Here is a 16641-nt window from a genome sequence, read left to right on the forward strand (position 1 = left end):
CACTCAAGACTATGCACTCTGCTGGCTTTAAAATAAAAGATTCATTTATTTATTTGAGAGAGAGAGAGAGAGAGAGAGAGAGAGAGAGAGAGCAGCCCAGGTGGCTCAGCGGTTTAGTGCCACCTTCAGCCCAGGGCGTGATCCTGGAGACCCAGGCTCAGAGTCCCATGTCAGGCTCCCTGCATGGAGCCTGCTTCTCCCTCTGCCTGTGTCTCTGCCTCTCTCTCTCTCTCTCTCTCTCTCTCTCTCTCTCTGTCTCTCATGAATGGATGGGTAAAATCTTAGAGAGAGAGAGAGAGAGAGAGAGAGAGAGAACATGAGCAGGGGGAGGGGTAGAGGGAGAGGGAAAGAGAAAACCCCAAGCAGACTCCCCACTGAGCTTGGACCTCCATCCACCTTGGGCTTAACAATGGCTGGATCTCAGGATCCTGAGATCATAACCTGAGCTGAAATCAAGAATCAGATGCTTAATTGACTGAGCCACCCAGTACAATTGACTGCGCCCTCCTGGGTTTTAACACCACAGAATAGTTTTGCCTGATTTTGAGCTTTATGTGAATGGAAACATAGGAGTTCTTTTGTATCAGGCTTTCTGGGTTCTATGTTTAAGAGATTCATTCATGTGTTGTTAATTATAACTAATTCATTCTTGCTGCTGAATGGTACTCCATTATGTAAACACACTATATTTATTCTACTGTTGGTGGACTTCTGGGAGTTTCCAGTTTGGGAAAATTGAAATAGAAACAGTGCTGCCATGAATGTCCCTGTACATGCTTTTAGTGAACACATGTATGCATTCTCACCAGATAAAAGTAGAATTGCTGTATACTTCTGTTCATAAGAGAATTCTGCTTGCTTCATTCCCATGTTATCTAAACTGTTGCTGAATACAGAAAAAGATGAAACTTTCTAAATATTTTCTTTTTTTTTCTAAATATTTTCTACAAGGATACTACTACCCTGATACAAAATTGAGAAAGGATAGGGAAAAAAAAGGAATATTATTGGTTAATGCCCTCTTTAATTAGGGATGCAAAGATACTACCGTCAGCAAACAGAACCCACAGATTAAAAAAAAAAAAAAAAAAAAAGGCAAGACCGGGACCAGAATGGGTTTATTCAGGAAGAGAAGTATCACTTAAAATTAGGAAATCTAGTAATGTATTAAAATGTATGTTAACTTATCAATTTCAATTATAAATATAATTCATTAAATTCCTATTAACTTATTAATATTGTTAATATAGTTCATTACAAGAGAAACTTTATTAATAATTCCTTTAAAAGGTTAAAGGAGGGGATCCCTGGGTGGCGCAGCAGTTTCGCGCCTGCCTTTGGCCCGGGGCGCGATCCTGGAGACGCGGGATCAAATCCCATGTCGGGCTCCCGGTGCATGGAGCCTGCTTCTCCCTCTGCCTATGTCTCTGCCTCTCTCTCTCTCTCTCTCTCTCTATCATAAATAATAAAAAATTTTTTTAAAAGGTTAAAGGAGAAAAAAAACATATAAACGGCCTAAAAAGCTGTCCATAATATTAAATTCACGTTTCTAGTAAAAATTCTAGAAACAGAGAGATACAAAGGTCCCTGCATCTTCCGTTCATTCTACTTTTCAGGTTCATTGTCTGTAACTACACCATAGACAGACTAACCCCTGCCTAAAACAACGGATGGGTTTGAATTTTTCCTTGCTTCTCTATTTATTAGCTGTGCAGCCTTGGGCAAGTTGCTCAACGTCTCTGTGATTTCCTCCGTACACAGTGCAAATAACTGTACCGATCATTAGTAGTCGGGATTAAGTCCCTTACACATGGACGGCTTCAGTGAGTCATTATTATCATCGCCTTTTAATTACAAGAATTTGTCCATCAGCCATCCCTTGACTGGACTGTGAGTGCCTGGAGAGCAGAGACAAACAGGGGCACGTTCCAGAACCTCAAGGAATGTTTGTGGGGCCCTGACCCCAGCTCTCCCAGCGTCTGGCCCTTCCTCCCCGCCCCGTCCACCTGTATCGCACGCCCGGTCACCACTCTTGAGAACACCTTCTTTGCACCAACCTTGATGGTGCTCATTACGTCGTTCCGAGTACTAAATGCACACACAGTGTTCCCGTTTCCGCTTTACAACACTTGGGGCGTGATAACCCCTAAGGACAAGTTGATTGTCACAATCATGTCGCAGTTTTTGTGTAGTTTTGTGTTCAGTTCCTTTAGGGCACAGCTGTCTCGTACTGCTTCGCTTCAGCGTCTGCAAAACACCACAGCCGAGGCCCCGTCCCAGGAGCCCGGTGCTAACGCGGCCCGGCTGGCGGGTAGCGGGGGGCGACCCCGCCCCGCCCCGAGGAAGGGGCGACCAGCCAACCAGGCGGCTTCCGCGCGGAAAGCCCCGCCTCCCGGGTTTTCACCCGTTATTCAAGTCCGAGCCAAGCTCCCGAGAAACGGATGCGCGCGCAGGGGTCCGAGGCCAGTTTGGGGGCGCCCGGGCCACACGACCCGCCGCGGCGGGCGCAGGCGGAACCTTCGTCCTCGGCTCCGTGTTTCCCGCGACTCCGCTCCTACCGCCACACGAGCACCCGGGGGCCACCGTCCCCGCCCCGAGGGCCTATTCCCAGAACGGTTTCCTGACTCTGAATAGTCATTTTGGTGTAACGACGAACAGACGTCCCAACGACTGAGGAGAGTCTCTCCGAGCTGCAGCTCCGTAGCGTGGCCCCGCGAGTGCCCGGTAGCCGGACGTGGGCGCACCCCGCGCAGAACCCGCCGCCGCCGCCGCCGCCGCCGCCGCCGCCGCGCCTCGCCCCGCGCGCGTGCTCGGACACGTGCTCGGACGCGTGCTCGGGCGTGCGCGTGCTCGGACACGTGCTCGGACGCGTGCTCGGGCGCGCGCGTGCTCGGACACGTGGTCAGGCGCGCGCCCGTGCACGCGGCCCCGCCCCGCCCCCGCCCCCGCCCCGCGCGCACGCCGCCCCGCCCCGCCCCGCCCCGCCCCCTGCCCCGCGCGCACGCCGCCCCGCTCCGCCCCGCCCCCCGCCGCCCTCCCTTCCGGATCTCTCAGTTGCGCCGCCGGGAGACCCCGTCGCCGGTGAGGGGCCCCGAGTCGAGCCCGAGCGCGGTGCCGGCCGGAGGAAGCCGCAGGAGACCGGGTGGGCCGGGCGAGCCGCCGAGAGTAGCGGGGCCTGCCCTGCACGCCCGGAGAGGAGTGGGAGGCGGGCGGAGTTACGGGAGGCCGCGCGGAGCGAGCGAGCGTGGGTCCGACTCGAGGTCGGGCTCAGGCCCGAGGCGGGTGGGCCAGGCCCCCCGAGCCGGCGTTGCGCGCGGCCTGGGACGCGCTGAGCGGGCGCGGAGGCGCGGGGCGAGCGAGGACGCATGGCCTCGCCATTCCTGACCGCGGGGGCCGCCACGGGCGACAGCGGCGGAGAGCTGAGCTCGGGGGACGACTCCGGCGAGGTGGAATCCCTCCAGGGCCCCGAGACCGAGACGTCCGGGAGCCTGGCAGAGCTCTTTGAGCAGGCTGCCGCGCGCCTCCAGGGCCTGGTTCAGGTGGCCAGCCGGGAGCAGCTCTTGTACCTGTATGCCAGGTACAAGCAGGTAAGGTCCCGGGAAGGGGGTGGGTGCGGGAGAGCGACAGGAGCGGCCTTCTCTGCCCCCCAGAATCTGATCGTACAGGTGCTTGGTTGATGGCTAGGTGGGATGAAGTTCGCGCGCGCGCGCGCGTGTGTGTGTGTGTGTGTGTGGGGGGGGTCATCTCCTAAAGCATTAGCATCATTCTGAATGTGGAAAGGGCCTGCCCGCTGTCCTGGGAGACAGAGGTGGTTGGACACCGAATGACAGTTTCCCGTGTCTTCTCTGACTTGTACAGTGACCTTGCACTCGTGCTTTTACCAGCTTCAGAACCTTTGTAAAATGAGGATGATGAAATAAGGTTTATCATTCACTCTTGCCAAAGGGTCATGTGGAGGGAATTATGGAAGTAATATGGCCATAGGGAAGTAATGTTAAAAAAGAAATTGTGAGATCCAGGAGAATTATGTGATCGTAATAAAAGGGTGATGCAAAATAAACCATTACTAGTTTTATTATTGTGATTTTTAAAAATCACAGATATATTAGACTTGTGTTTTGGCTTAATGGGCAGGAATTCTGACTGTTAGATACAATTATAGACATTTTAAAGCTAGTAAACGCCAGGTGAAACAATCCCCTTCCTTTGGGGGATAGGAAACAGAAGCCCAAAGAGAGTAGAAAACCTGTCCAGGGTCTTAGGGACAGATGGGTGGGAACTGGAACTAGATTGTAGCTCCTGACTCTGACTAAGGCTCTGAGCTTTATCTGGAAATAATAATCCTAATGTCATGTAAGACATGTATAATTTAGCATTCAAAGAGTCACAGGTACCAGAAGGAAAAATGATTGCTTTATCATAATCAACCAATAGTTGTATAACATCTTTTATGTGCAAAACACTTGGGTGTTAGCCTACAGGGAGTGCAAAGAAGAAAAAGCATGGTGGTATTTTCCTTCAAGAGACTTGGAAAGTTACATGAGGAGTCTAGATTTAAACACATGAAAATTGCTAAGAAGAGTTAGATAACATTTTAGGAAAACTCCAGCTCTTTGGAACACTGGAAGCAATGAGCACAATTTATTTCACTAAAATAATTTAGGGATGCCTGGGTGGCTCAGAGGTTGAGCGTCTTGCCTTTGGCTCAGGGGGGATAAAGTCCCACATCGGGCTCCCTGCATGGAGCCTGCTTCTCTCTCTGCCTATGTCTCTTCCTCTCTCTCTCTGTGTCTTTCATAAATAAATAAATAAATAAAATCTTAAAAAAAATTTTTTTTTACCGTTGTTTTACTTCTTGATATCTATTCCCTTATGCATTCTTTTAAGAAAAAAATAGTTTTAAGACCCCTCTGTAGGGGATCCCTGGGTGGCTCAATGGTTTAGTGCCTGCCTTTGGCTCAGGGTGTGATCCTGGAGTCCCGGGATCGAGTCCTGGGATCGAGTCGTGCATTGAGCTCCTTGCATGGAGCTTCTTCCTCTGCCTCCATCTCTGCCTCTCTCTCTCTCTCTCTGTGTGTTTCTCATGAATAAATAAAATCTTAAAAAAAAAAAGATCCCTCTATATTCTTCAACTGAATATACTGAATAGCGATGAACTATCTTTTGAGGACTGGTGAATTTGAATTATGAATACCAGTTAAAGTGACTTGAGAGACATAGCTGTAGATAGATACGGTATAAATTACAGTGTTGAATGAAAATTGCCCTTGAATTGGCTTTGGAATTTCTTTCTTGCAGAAGTTCTGGATATCTTTTTCTCTTTGGTTATTTTCCTTGTCCCAATAACATCAAAATGAGACTTTCAGTTATTTAACAAGAGTTTATTGAACATTCTGCTAGGACCTTTAACATGTCTGACTGCTAATTCTTCGGGCAGCATAAAACTGTTTTTCTCCAAATTCCCTAGAGAACATTCTTTTTCTTTCTAGGACATAACTTTATTACTGATATTAGTGTCATCATTATTAGTATCTGATTTCTGGATTATCAGTGAACTATAGTCATCTGTTAACTGGTAACCATTCTGTCTCAAGTATACTCACTTAATCCTGGAAGTGGTGTGTCCCTCACCCTTTCAAGAACTCCATGTTAAGGTGTTTAGAAATATTCTGTATCTGGAAATAAAATTCTTCATTATTAGAAAATAGGATTATGCTTACTTAGATATGACATTGGGATGCAATTTTCATCCATTCTTCTAAATTTTTTTTTCTTTTTTTTTTTTTTTTGAGAGGAAGAAAGAATTGTAAGCAGGCTCCATGCCCAGTGCAGAGCCTGATGCAGGGCTCCATGCCATGACCCTAAGATCATGACCTCAGCTAAAAATCAGGAGTCAGATACTTAACTGACTGAGCACCCAGGTGCCCCTAAATATATTTTTTAAAGGTTTTATTTATTTATTCATGAGAGAGACACAGAGAGGGTGAGACACCGGCAGAGGGAGAAACAGGCCGCATGCAGGGAGCCCGACATGGGACTCCATTCCAGGTCTCCAGGATCACGCCCTGGGCTGAAGGCGGCACTAAACCACTGAGCCACCAGGGCTGCCCTAATTTTTTTTTTTTTAACAGAATTCTGAGATAGTGTTAAAAATCTTTGATTTTTTTGATTAGCATCTTTGATAAAATAATAAAATTGAAATGCCAATATAATTCTTGCATGGTGGATCAGATCTCTCATGAAATAATTATGTTTTGTATTTGGAGTAGCACTGTATTTTGGAGGCCAAATGAAATAGTTGTCCCCAGGAGGATGATAAAAATAAGCAGAGCTGTGAGCCTTCTCTTCTTAGGCAGAGCTCCAAACTTACCTAACATAATAGCTCTTTTAGCCTCACATAAGCCTGTGGCTTCAAAATCATCTTTTAGTGAAGTTTCAAATAGATCACACCAATGAACTGGTACTCCACATTATCCTACACTTTCCCATCAAAAGATCACTAATTGACTCCTGTGAAAACTCCAGGACCGTGAAAATTTCAAATCCCTGTTAGCTTCATTTTACAGGACCCTTCAGCACTAGCACAGTGAAGATTCTCAGCATGTTCTACTTTAACCTGCTCACACATAATTCACTGGCATTTGCCATTAGCCCCCTTTGTTAAATATTCCGTTTTAAGGGTCGCTGGATATATCCTGTATGTATCAGAACATACTGTTCTGTTAAGGTGGCACATTTTGTAACTCTGCTTTATAGCTTATGATTCATTATTAATGATTTGGAAACTGTTTCTCATCATGTCCTAAAACCCTGTAGTTTTATTTATCCAGTCTTTTCTGATCCAGAACAATTCTTTGAATTGGGGAATACAGAAGCTTCTGTTTCAGAATACAAGGTCAGCTGCTGAGCTTTTATTTTCATCACACATAATGGTCTGGAGGTAGGTGATCTAGGGCTGGTAGGGTGATTTTGCTTCATGAGATCACCCAGGGGCTTAAGTCTTTTTCTGTCCTGTAGTTCAGCCATCCCCAAAGGCAGCAGTTCTCAAATTATGGTGTAGAGACCCCTGAGAATCCCTGAGACTTTCTCAGGAGATCTATAAGATCAGAACTATTTTAATGATAATACTAAAACAATATTTGCCTTTCTTCTGTGTGGTAAAACTGCTGGTACATCAGCATGAATCAAGGCTGAGCAGCAAACTACCAGTAGTCATATATTTTTAGCACCATGTACTCAGTTTAAAAAAAAAAAAAGCCAATTTCACTTAAAAATGTCTTTGATAAAGCAGTAAAAACTATTGATTTTTATTAAATATTAACTCTTGAGTACAGGTCTTTCTAATATTGTATGTGATGAAATGGGGAGTACACACAAAGCAGTTCTGCACACTGCATTATGTTGGTTATTTTGAGGAAAAGCACTTGTGTAATTTTTGAGTTGCAAGCTGAGCTATCCACATTTTATGTGAAACATCATTTTTCCTTAATAGCACAACTCACAGATAAACTATGTTTATTTAAATTTGAGTATTTGGCAGATGGCTTCTTCAAAGTGAATGAAGTGAGCCTGTCACTTTAAGGAAAACAACTGCCAGTATTTGTTGCCAATGGTGGTGTTTGAGCCTTCAAGTGAAAATTAGAGGTTTGGCAAATCTGTGTCACATGAACTTGACAGCTTCCTAATACTTAAAAACTTTTTCGATGAGATTAATGGTGATTTTAATGATTGTAAACTTTGGCTCTTGTATAATGAAATGTGTCAGCGTTGGAAGGAATGTATAACTTAGTGAACCATATTTTTCAAATATTGCATGAAATGTTACAAATTATGTGTGATCCATTCATTTTTTTTTTCCCAGATGCTTCCCCCCTCCCCCATGTGATCCATTCAAAGTGCAAGTCAGACCAATGGATTTTATTTTATTTTTTAGATTTTATTTATTTATTCATGAAAGACACAGAGAGAGAAAGGTAGAGAGGTAGACAGAGGGAGAAGTGGGCTCCAGGGCAAGGAGCCTGATGTGGGACTGGATCCTGAGACCACGGGATCACGCCCTGAGCCAGGGGCAGGTGCTCAACCGCTGAGCCACCCAGGCGTCCTAGACCAAGGATTTTAATGTAACAGTAGGAAAAATTCATTGATGTGACATCAGCGTCCACATTGCATCTAACCTTAAAGAAACTGCCACTTACTGAGTTTTGGTGTTGTATTGAAGAAGAGTATCCACAATTATCTGAAAATGCTATTAAAATACTTCTTTCTTTTTTAACAGTGCATCTATGTGAAGCCACATTTTCTTCATATACTTCAACCAAAGCAACATATTGCAATAGATTAAGGCAGACATTAAAGAGATGTGCAAAATGTAAAACAATGTCACTCTTCTAAGTTTTTTTGCTTTAGAATATACTTTTCATAAAATTTTGTTACTTATGTTAACTTAATGAGTTTATTATTTTTAAATGAATTAATACATATTTTAAAAATATCTTTTAAATTTTAATATGGTAAATATGATAGATACAACCCACATAAACAAAGCTCCTTGGGGTGCATGAGACCAAAAAGTTTGAGAACTGTTTACCTCACATCTCTTTCCATGGCCAAAGATGGCTCACCATCACTACATGCATGTTCTCCCTTTCTTTTCAAGGAAGATATTTATATCACTTTCATGCACATTTAGTCCCCTGAACTCAGACTGAAGTTGCACAGTCACATGTAATGTTTAGCTGGGTGACCGGGTGTCTGGCTGAGACTTCTGTAACTGTAGGAGAAATAGAGATATTAGTATTTATTTCTACCGCTGGCTAGTATCTCATTAAAAAAACAAATAGTAATGACTGCTGGTTTTATGATGTGTCATAGTTTCTCTCCTGTTTCTGATAATCCAGTAGTTCTAGTGATTTTGGAGATGCCAGAATTGAGGCTTAGATAGGATGTGGCAGGTAAAACAGAGGGGTATAGAAAAGGAATATTGGACTTTGGAGTCAAACCGTCCTAAATTCAAATGCTGACTCCTAATTCAGGATTTGCTAATGTGTGAACTCTGACAACCCTCCTCAGTTTCTCTGTACTCATTTCTACAATGGGTTTATAATGGCAAACCTAGCAGGATGGTTTATGTGGCTCATTTACCATAACAAATGAAGCATTTGGTTTACGGTGATGAAGAAATGCAGTTCCTGCTCTGTCACTGTTTTTTCCCCTCCATCCACTTATTCTAGAGTTGTTCCTGTATAAGTGTACATTGTAATATCCATCGGAGGGCCGTGTGATTAATTGCTAAGCAGATGATGGAGATGTTATTTGTTATGACTTCAGAGATGGGTGAGATCACTGGAGACCAAGCATTCCTACAGTCTCAACCTAGAGGGGACTGAAAACTGTGAAAAGCTGAAGGAAGAGGAAAAGGCATTTTGGAGAGGGGGTGGTAATGAGTGAAACTGAGAAAGTACTCAAAGCAGTGAGAAGTCAGTCTAGTTAGCGAGTACACATCAGTGTGATCTTAGCAAAATTCAAGTGTGTAACAGTAGATGGCTAGAAGGTCTCTGAGAAGTAGACGGGAGTTGGATTGTGGTATTAGAAAGGTAGGTGTCTGGTTGGATACGTGCCTACCACATTCATTCCACATTCAACAAACATTTTTTACTACCTCAAGTTAGGCGCCATAAAAGGTGCAGGGAGGGAGTTAATGGTTTCCTAGAGGCTGTGTTCTGATAGGAAGATGAGACTACACAAAACTTTCTAACACCAGGTAAAAGTGGAAAGTGGAGTAAAAGCTGTGAGAGTTCATCAGAAAGAGATTGCTTCTGGCAGTGGGAATCATGGGTTGTATGAATTCGGCACTGGTGTGAAATTTCATTTATGTTTATTGACGATGAAAATATAGTTCACTACAAATATTATTTGAGGATTACATATAAGTATTGACTACAAACAAGAAAAGATTATTGTGGAGTAGATAGAATTTATATTGTTGAAAAACCCTTGAAAAGTTTTGCACTGCTGTTAGCATCTATTGTTGTATCAATTAGTTTCATAGTAGGATACTTTACAAATAGTGTACTTTATCCTGGAGTTTGGGAGAGATAAAATGCTGATAGTATAATGAGAATCACCATAAATAAACAATATTATGAATTCTGATAAACTGTACTTTAAAGCTTGTTTATTACACGTTTAAAAATTCTTCTATATAATAAATGCTAATAAGGAGTACATTATCTGTATTAATAATTTGCTCTGTATATATAATTTGTCTACTAGGTTAGGAATGCAAGTTTTTTATTGTATCAGAATTTTTTTTTTGTATCACAGTATTTTTTTTTTAATGTATCACAGTATTAGACGATGGTTGCTTTATGCTGTAAGCCAAAGCAGCCTGTATTTAAAATTCGCTTTTTTTTGCCTTTGCAAAGAATGTTAAATTTTGTTATTCTAATAGACTAATGTAAATATTTTCTAACCTATAGTTGCTGAGTATACGTAATACCTATGAAAAATAAAATTTTCTCTGGCATTTCTTTGAAAAATAAGTTCTTGATTTATTTTTTTCTCTCCTTTCAATTAGGTCAAAGTTGGAAATTGTAATACTCCTAAACCAAGCTTCTTTGATTTCGAAGGAAAGCAGAAATGGTAAGAAATTCTCGAAATCTAATGAGGTTGTTGGAAATGGTTTAGGTGTTTAGGAATTAGAAAGTGGTGAGCAGATTAAAGAATTATTTTTATATTAATCTCTGCTGTAGACTGTGCTAACAACAGGCAATTGGGAGAGAGATTAAAAGAATCCGCTTTAAGCTAAGTCTCCTAAAGGATTCTCATGCCATGATGTTGGTATATATACATAGTTCACAACAGACATACTTTTCTTACATATGAATAGCTTCTTAGAGAGTGATGGTAAGAGTTATTGTTTGAGATTTTCCTATCCTGTCATGCATCCTCTAATGGCTAACAACTTATGCCCTGTGGAGGAATCTTTGGAAGGAGGACAGGAGGATAGGAATGGTGAAAAAAAGGATAAATTCCTAATTTTATCTTCTTAACTCTAATGCTCTTCTATAACTTGCCCCACCCACACTATAGTGAATAAGTACTTATAATAGCCTGTTGGGAAGAAAGGGAGAAAAAAAAAAAAAAAGATACTGAGTCTACTTTCCTGAATCGATAAAAAGATTATCCCATTTCCAGTTTTTTTTTACTTCTAATTCAGAAGTTCCTTATCATATCAGGCTTTATTTACTCTTACCTTGTCTAAGTGAAAAAAAGAGAACTATATACAATAGAGACTCTTAGTTATAGGAGGAAGGACTCTGGAGAATCAGTCGTGGAATTAAAAGTATAAAGCATAGGGTTTAAAAAAAGAGAAATATGAAGAGTGCTATACTATAAATGGATTCTAACTACAGTTTAGAGCAGTGCTGCTCAAAATGCGGTCCCCTGACAAGTTACCTATGAACTCTTTGTTACCCAGCTGTAAAGAGATGCAAAGCTTGAACTTGAATGTAAATCAGTTATTATGTCATTAAGCCCATGTTTAGTTCAGCTGGCTTTTTTTGTGTAGGACATTCTCAGTGAAGGAAGCAGTGCTTTGATTTCCATTCTGGCAGAAGCTTTCTTTGCTGATGATAACAGTTTTCCGACACTTTACTACTGTTGTGGAGGATACATGATGCAACTTTCACTGTGAGCTTTTTGTTTTAATTTATGAAATTTTATAACTTCAGCATTATTTCTTCCCCATGCTTGCCTGGTTTTTCATTGTTTTTAGCAATTTTAAAAAGTTTTGATTTTATTTTTTTATTTTTGATTTTATTTTTTTTTAAAGATTTTATTTATTTATTCATGATAGTCACAGAGAGAGAGACAGAGAGGCAGAGACACAGACAGAGGGAGAAGCAGGCTCCATGCGCCGGGAGCCCGACGTGGGATTCGATCCCGGGTCTCCAGGATCGCGCCCTGGGCCAAAGGCAAGCGTCAAACCGCTGCGCCACCCAGGGATCCCAAAAGTTTTGATTTTAAAACCTCTATATTAATTCAGGCAAGAATCATCAATGGGTGCTGAAACCAATAGATGAAAAACTACTGAGGAGCAGCATTTACACAATTTGACCCTCAGTTTACTTTTTAATTACAAGGAAGACAAAAGGGGATACTGCTTTTACCAAGTCTGTAATCGTTCATTGATGATGGGTAAAACTGATGGTATGTGCCCCCAGTGTGATATAGTATGATACATATGCCAAAACGTTTAACCTGATTCTCCTCATGGTTAATCATTTTGGGCAAGAACACCCTGTAAGTGAGGAAACAATCAGAAAAATTCAAATTGAGACATATTTTATAAAGCAAGTGGTTTGGACTCTTAAAAAAATATCAATATCATGAAAGAAAGGCTAAAGATACATGAAACTCAATGCTATGTGTGAATCTTGATTGACTCATGGTCTCGGAGAAGAAATCCATAAAGAACATTTTTGGGAAATGCGGGAAATCTGAAGGTAGATCTGTATTTATATAATAGTATTGATGTTAAATTTCCTCAGTTTGATATATGTGGATATAATTTTAGGGGTAGTGTGTTGGAATGTATACAGGTAACCCACAAGAGAGTCAGTAAAAATAAATTTGGAAAATTTCAGAAAGATGTTATATCATTATGGGAGCAGGAAGGTAGTGAAAAAACTGCACTGTTTTACAGTGAATTAGTGGATCTACTTCCTTGTTAAATGTAGAAAGAATTGGCAGGGCAAAACCAAGAAGGATCCTGTCTTGGCAGCTTGCAGAAAAAAGAAACAGAGGATGACTCAGAAGGGGGCACGGGACTAAAATATTCCTCTTGGTTTTTACACTGTAGGTAGTCCCTACCTTATTACTCAATAGAATTCTTACTTCTGTCCTTACCAGTCCTCACTTTTGAAGTTCTTGCCTCAGGATCCACTACTACCAGCTTAGAGATGAGAAAACAGCAGAAGGGGAAGGTGTTTTTCTCACAGCTTACATAAGAAATTCAAAGCATTTTCTCAGGGAATAATGTTTTGTGTGATGGTTGGTTCGCATGTTACCAAAATGCTGTATAAGGTGGAAACTACTTTTTTTTGTTTTGTTTTTGTTGGAAACTACTTTATTGGTCTGTAGGTCATACATTCTCAATAGGGATGAAAAGTGGGTTTTGAGGAGTTGTAAAATTGTGGATATTATAATTTTTTATGGTCTTCCAAAGCTCATTTGATATATGAGTTGTATATCTGTGTTATATAATTTCATGGGGGAGGGTGATTAGGGAAAAAAAGTCTAAAAAGGCTCCTTTGGTGATGGGGTATAAGGTGTGCGTTGGTATAGACCATTGTGAATGCAAAAAGAGAACTATTCATCTATGGCTTATTATATCTGTGTCTCACATTCTTAAAATGTGCATACCAATTTTTTAATACTAAGAAGGAATGTGCCATTTGTGTTAATTCCATAGATAATGAAAGATCATTTTGGATATTCTTTACTCTAGGGAAGCATGGAAAGCACTTGGTGATTCAAGCCCCAGCCAAGCAATGCAGGAGTATATTGCAGTAGTTAAGAAATTAGATCCAGGTTGGAATCCTCAGGTAAGATTTGATGATTGTAAGTAATACTTCCAAAAACGTACCATCTTCCTCTCAATTAAAAGTTGAAAACCAAGCATAGGCTTAAGTAACATTCTTTTTCTTTTTCTTTTTCTTTTTTTTAAGATTCTATTTATTTGAGAGAAAGAGCACAAGGTGGGGGTGGGTAGTGGTGGTGAGGGGAAAAGGGAGAGGGAGAAACAGACTCCCTGCTGAGCATGACTACCTTTTTGAAGTCATTGAAACATTTCCTGATGTTTTTGATGTACGTGAATATTTTCAGAAATATTCCGTTTTGTTAATATCTTTTATGAAACATCAAGTTTATATACAAATGTGTATCTATTGTAAAGGTCCTAAGGACTTGGTATCTGAAATTCAGTGGTAAAAGCACATGTCCCTCTGAGCTGAACAGCCTGAACACATATGCCACAATGTTTAAAAAGCAAAACAAAACTTGAGTTTGAATGTGTTTCAATGAGTACTTTACTCTTCAGTCTCAGTGGTCTTAGTTCTTTCTTCCCTGTTGATTTTGCATGAGTGTTTCTGATGCCTGGCCTATGTAGGCGTTTGAGTTTGTAAGTTCTGATAAATGACAGAATTTATGATTTCTTACCTTCAATACCTTAATTACTAAATAAAAATCTGTTAACCAGCACTCTCTCTTTTTTTTTTTTTTTTTTTTGAGATTTATTTATTTACTGGAGAGAGAGAGAGAGAATGTGTGGGTGCACAGGAACTGGGGTAGGGGCAGAGGGAGAGAATCTTCAAGCAGACTCCTCACTGAGCCTGGAGCCTGACTTTGGGCTTGATCTCACGACCCATGGATCATGACTTGAGCTAAAACCGATAGTGGGTACTCAAGTGACTGAGCCACCCAGGTGCCCCTGTTAGCTGTAACTCTTACAAATGGTTGCAGAGTCCATGTGGTTAGGTAGTTCTTCCTTAAGGAAATTTAAACAGCAGTAAGGGTGCTTTTTAAAAATATGTAAATGTCACCTATTGAACATAAATTTGAGAAAACCAAGCTGAATCAAAGGCACTTTCATTTTTTTTTAAAATAAATTAATTTTATTGGTGTTCAATTTACCAACATACAGAATAACACCCAGTGCTCATCCTGTCAAATGTCCCCCTCAGTGCCCGTCACCCACTCACCCCCACCCCCTGCCCTCCTCCCCCTCCACCACCCGTAGTTCATTTCCCAGAGTTAGAAGTTCAAAGGCACTTTCAAATAAAGATCATTCTCTCAGGGTTGTGAGATCGAGCCCTCTGCTGAAGATTCTCTCTCCCTCTGCTCCCCCCATGCTCCCCACATGTGCATGCACTCTCTTTCTCTTAAAAAAAAAAAATCAAAGATCATTCTTGTAATACATTGTTCTCAACATTTCTTGCCATCCATAATCTAGTTCTAAAGAGGAATTTTATGTTTTGTTTACATTTTGTTTTTAATTTAAACATCTGAGCTGATCTCCTGTGACTCAGCTTTATTTCCCCTTCTTTCTGACTGATATGAAGTATATCATAACTGCAATCTCAAGACATTTGATATTCCAGTTATTATCTTTTAGGTTAAAGCATCATTTTCTTTTGATACTAGTTTCTGAAACCAGTGAAGTAATAATAGTTCTCATTGCTGAATGTGTTAAGCTCTTTACATGTGTTGTCTTTGAAATCTTCATAAGAATCTTAAGATTTTTTATTTTTTTATATTTATTTATTTGTTTATTTATTTTTAAGATTTTTTTATTTTTAACTAATCTCTACACCCAATGTGGGCCTCAAACACATGACCCAAAAATCAAGAGTTGCATGCCCTACTGACTGAGCCAGCCAAGTGCCCTCACAAGAATCTTAAGAATTAAATTAGAAACTTTTATTGTCTGCATTTTAAAAATGAGGAAATTCAGATACAGAGTAGTTTAGTATCTTGTCCAAGATTAGCCAGCTAATAAATGATAGTGCTAGGATTTGGACATATATGTATTGGAGCCCCAATCTTTAATCTTTTCCACAGCTGACGTTTTGTATTTACATGTATTTACATACATGGACATTTGTGTGTGTGTGTGTGTGTGTGTGTGTGTGTGTGTGTGTGTATAAAACGTATGTATAGTATCCATCTAAATTTACGGGGTTGTATGTGTATAAAAAATTCAAGTAAAGGTAGTTACTATTTTAATCAAAGCTCCATAGACTATAAAGTGAAGTATAAAATGAACAGTGTTGGGATGCCTGGTTGAGCATCTGCCTTTGACTCAGGTCATGATCCCAGGGTCTCAGGATCCAGTCCCACATCAGGCTCCTTTCTTGGAGCCTGCTTTTCCCTCTGCCTATGCCTCTCTCTGTGTCTCTCATGAATAAATAAATAAAATCTTAAAAAAAAATGAACAGTGCTTTATAATGTAAACCCTTGACTGTGTTTTCTGTTCTATTTGTCTTATCTCAAGAATATGCTGTTGAGGGGCACCTGGGTGGTTCAGTGGTTGAGTGTGCCTTTGGCTCAGGTCATGATTCCAGGGTCTGAGGTGGATTCCCACATCAGACTCCCCTCAGGAAGCCTGCTTCTCCCTCTGCCTGTGTCTCTGCCTTTCTCTGTGTCTTTCATGAGTAAATGAATAAAATCTTTTCAAAAAAGTTGATTATCCAGTCAAGGCGGTTCTTTTGCCTTATTTGGTTTCTTGCCGGGGGAGAAGGGTAAGTTTGTATTTTGGCATAACTTATTTTTATTGTTTTTGACAAATAAAAATTATATATATTTAAGGTGTACAACACAATGTGCTATTTGATATATATATATATTTATACATTGTGAAATAATTCTCACAATCAGACTAACATTTTCATTACCTCTCATGGTTATCCTTTTTTTTTTTTTTTTTTGATACTGAGAACCCTTGGTATCTACTTTCTTAGCAATATATTATTGTTAGCTAATATATTAATAACTAATAGTGGTACATTATTAATGTATACTTGATATAATTTTTTTAAAGTTTCAGAAATAGTGCAAGGAACTTTTGGATAGTCTTTAGAT

At 40.7% G+C, this 16641-nt stretch overlaps 1 protein-coding gene across 10 annotated transcripts in view; it reads left to right on the top strand.

Moving 5' to 3' along the window:
• Positions 1–3025: 3025 nt before the first annotated feature.
• Positions 3026–16641, top strand: part of ACBD6 (acyl-CoA binding domain containing 6) — a 213247-nt gene continuing 199631 nt past the window's right edge. For 9 of the 10 annotated variants that reach the window (XM_055319242.1, XM_055319241.1, XM_055319243.1 and 6 more), the window contains exons 1-3: positions 3026–3587; positions 10577–10641; positions 13511–13607. In XM_055319242.1, the coding sequence (XP_055175217.1) occupies positions 3366–3587; positions 10577–10641; positions 13511–13607 (384 nt within the window). In that variant the 5' untranslated portion in view covers positions 3026–3365. The remainder of the gene's footprint in view (positions 3588–10576; positions 10642–13510; positions 13608–16641) is intronic. The other variant, XM_055319248.1, reaches the window with a different exon arrangement.

Source organism: Nyctereutes procyonoides, unplaced genomic scaffold (assembly GCF_905146905.1).
Source record: "Nyctereutes procyonoides isolate TBG_1078 unplaced genomic scaffold, NYPRO_anot_genome, whole genome shotgun sequence".
NCBI lineage: Eukaryota > Metazoa > Chordata > Mammalia > Carnivora > Canidae > Nyctereutes > Nyctereutes procyonoides.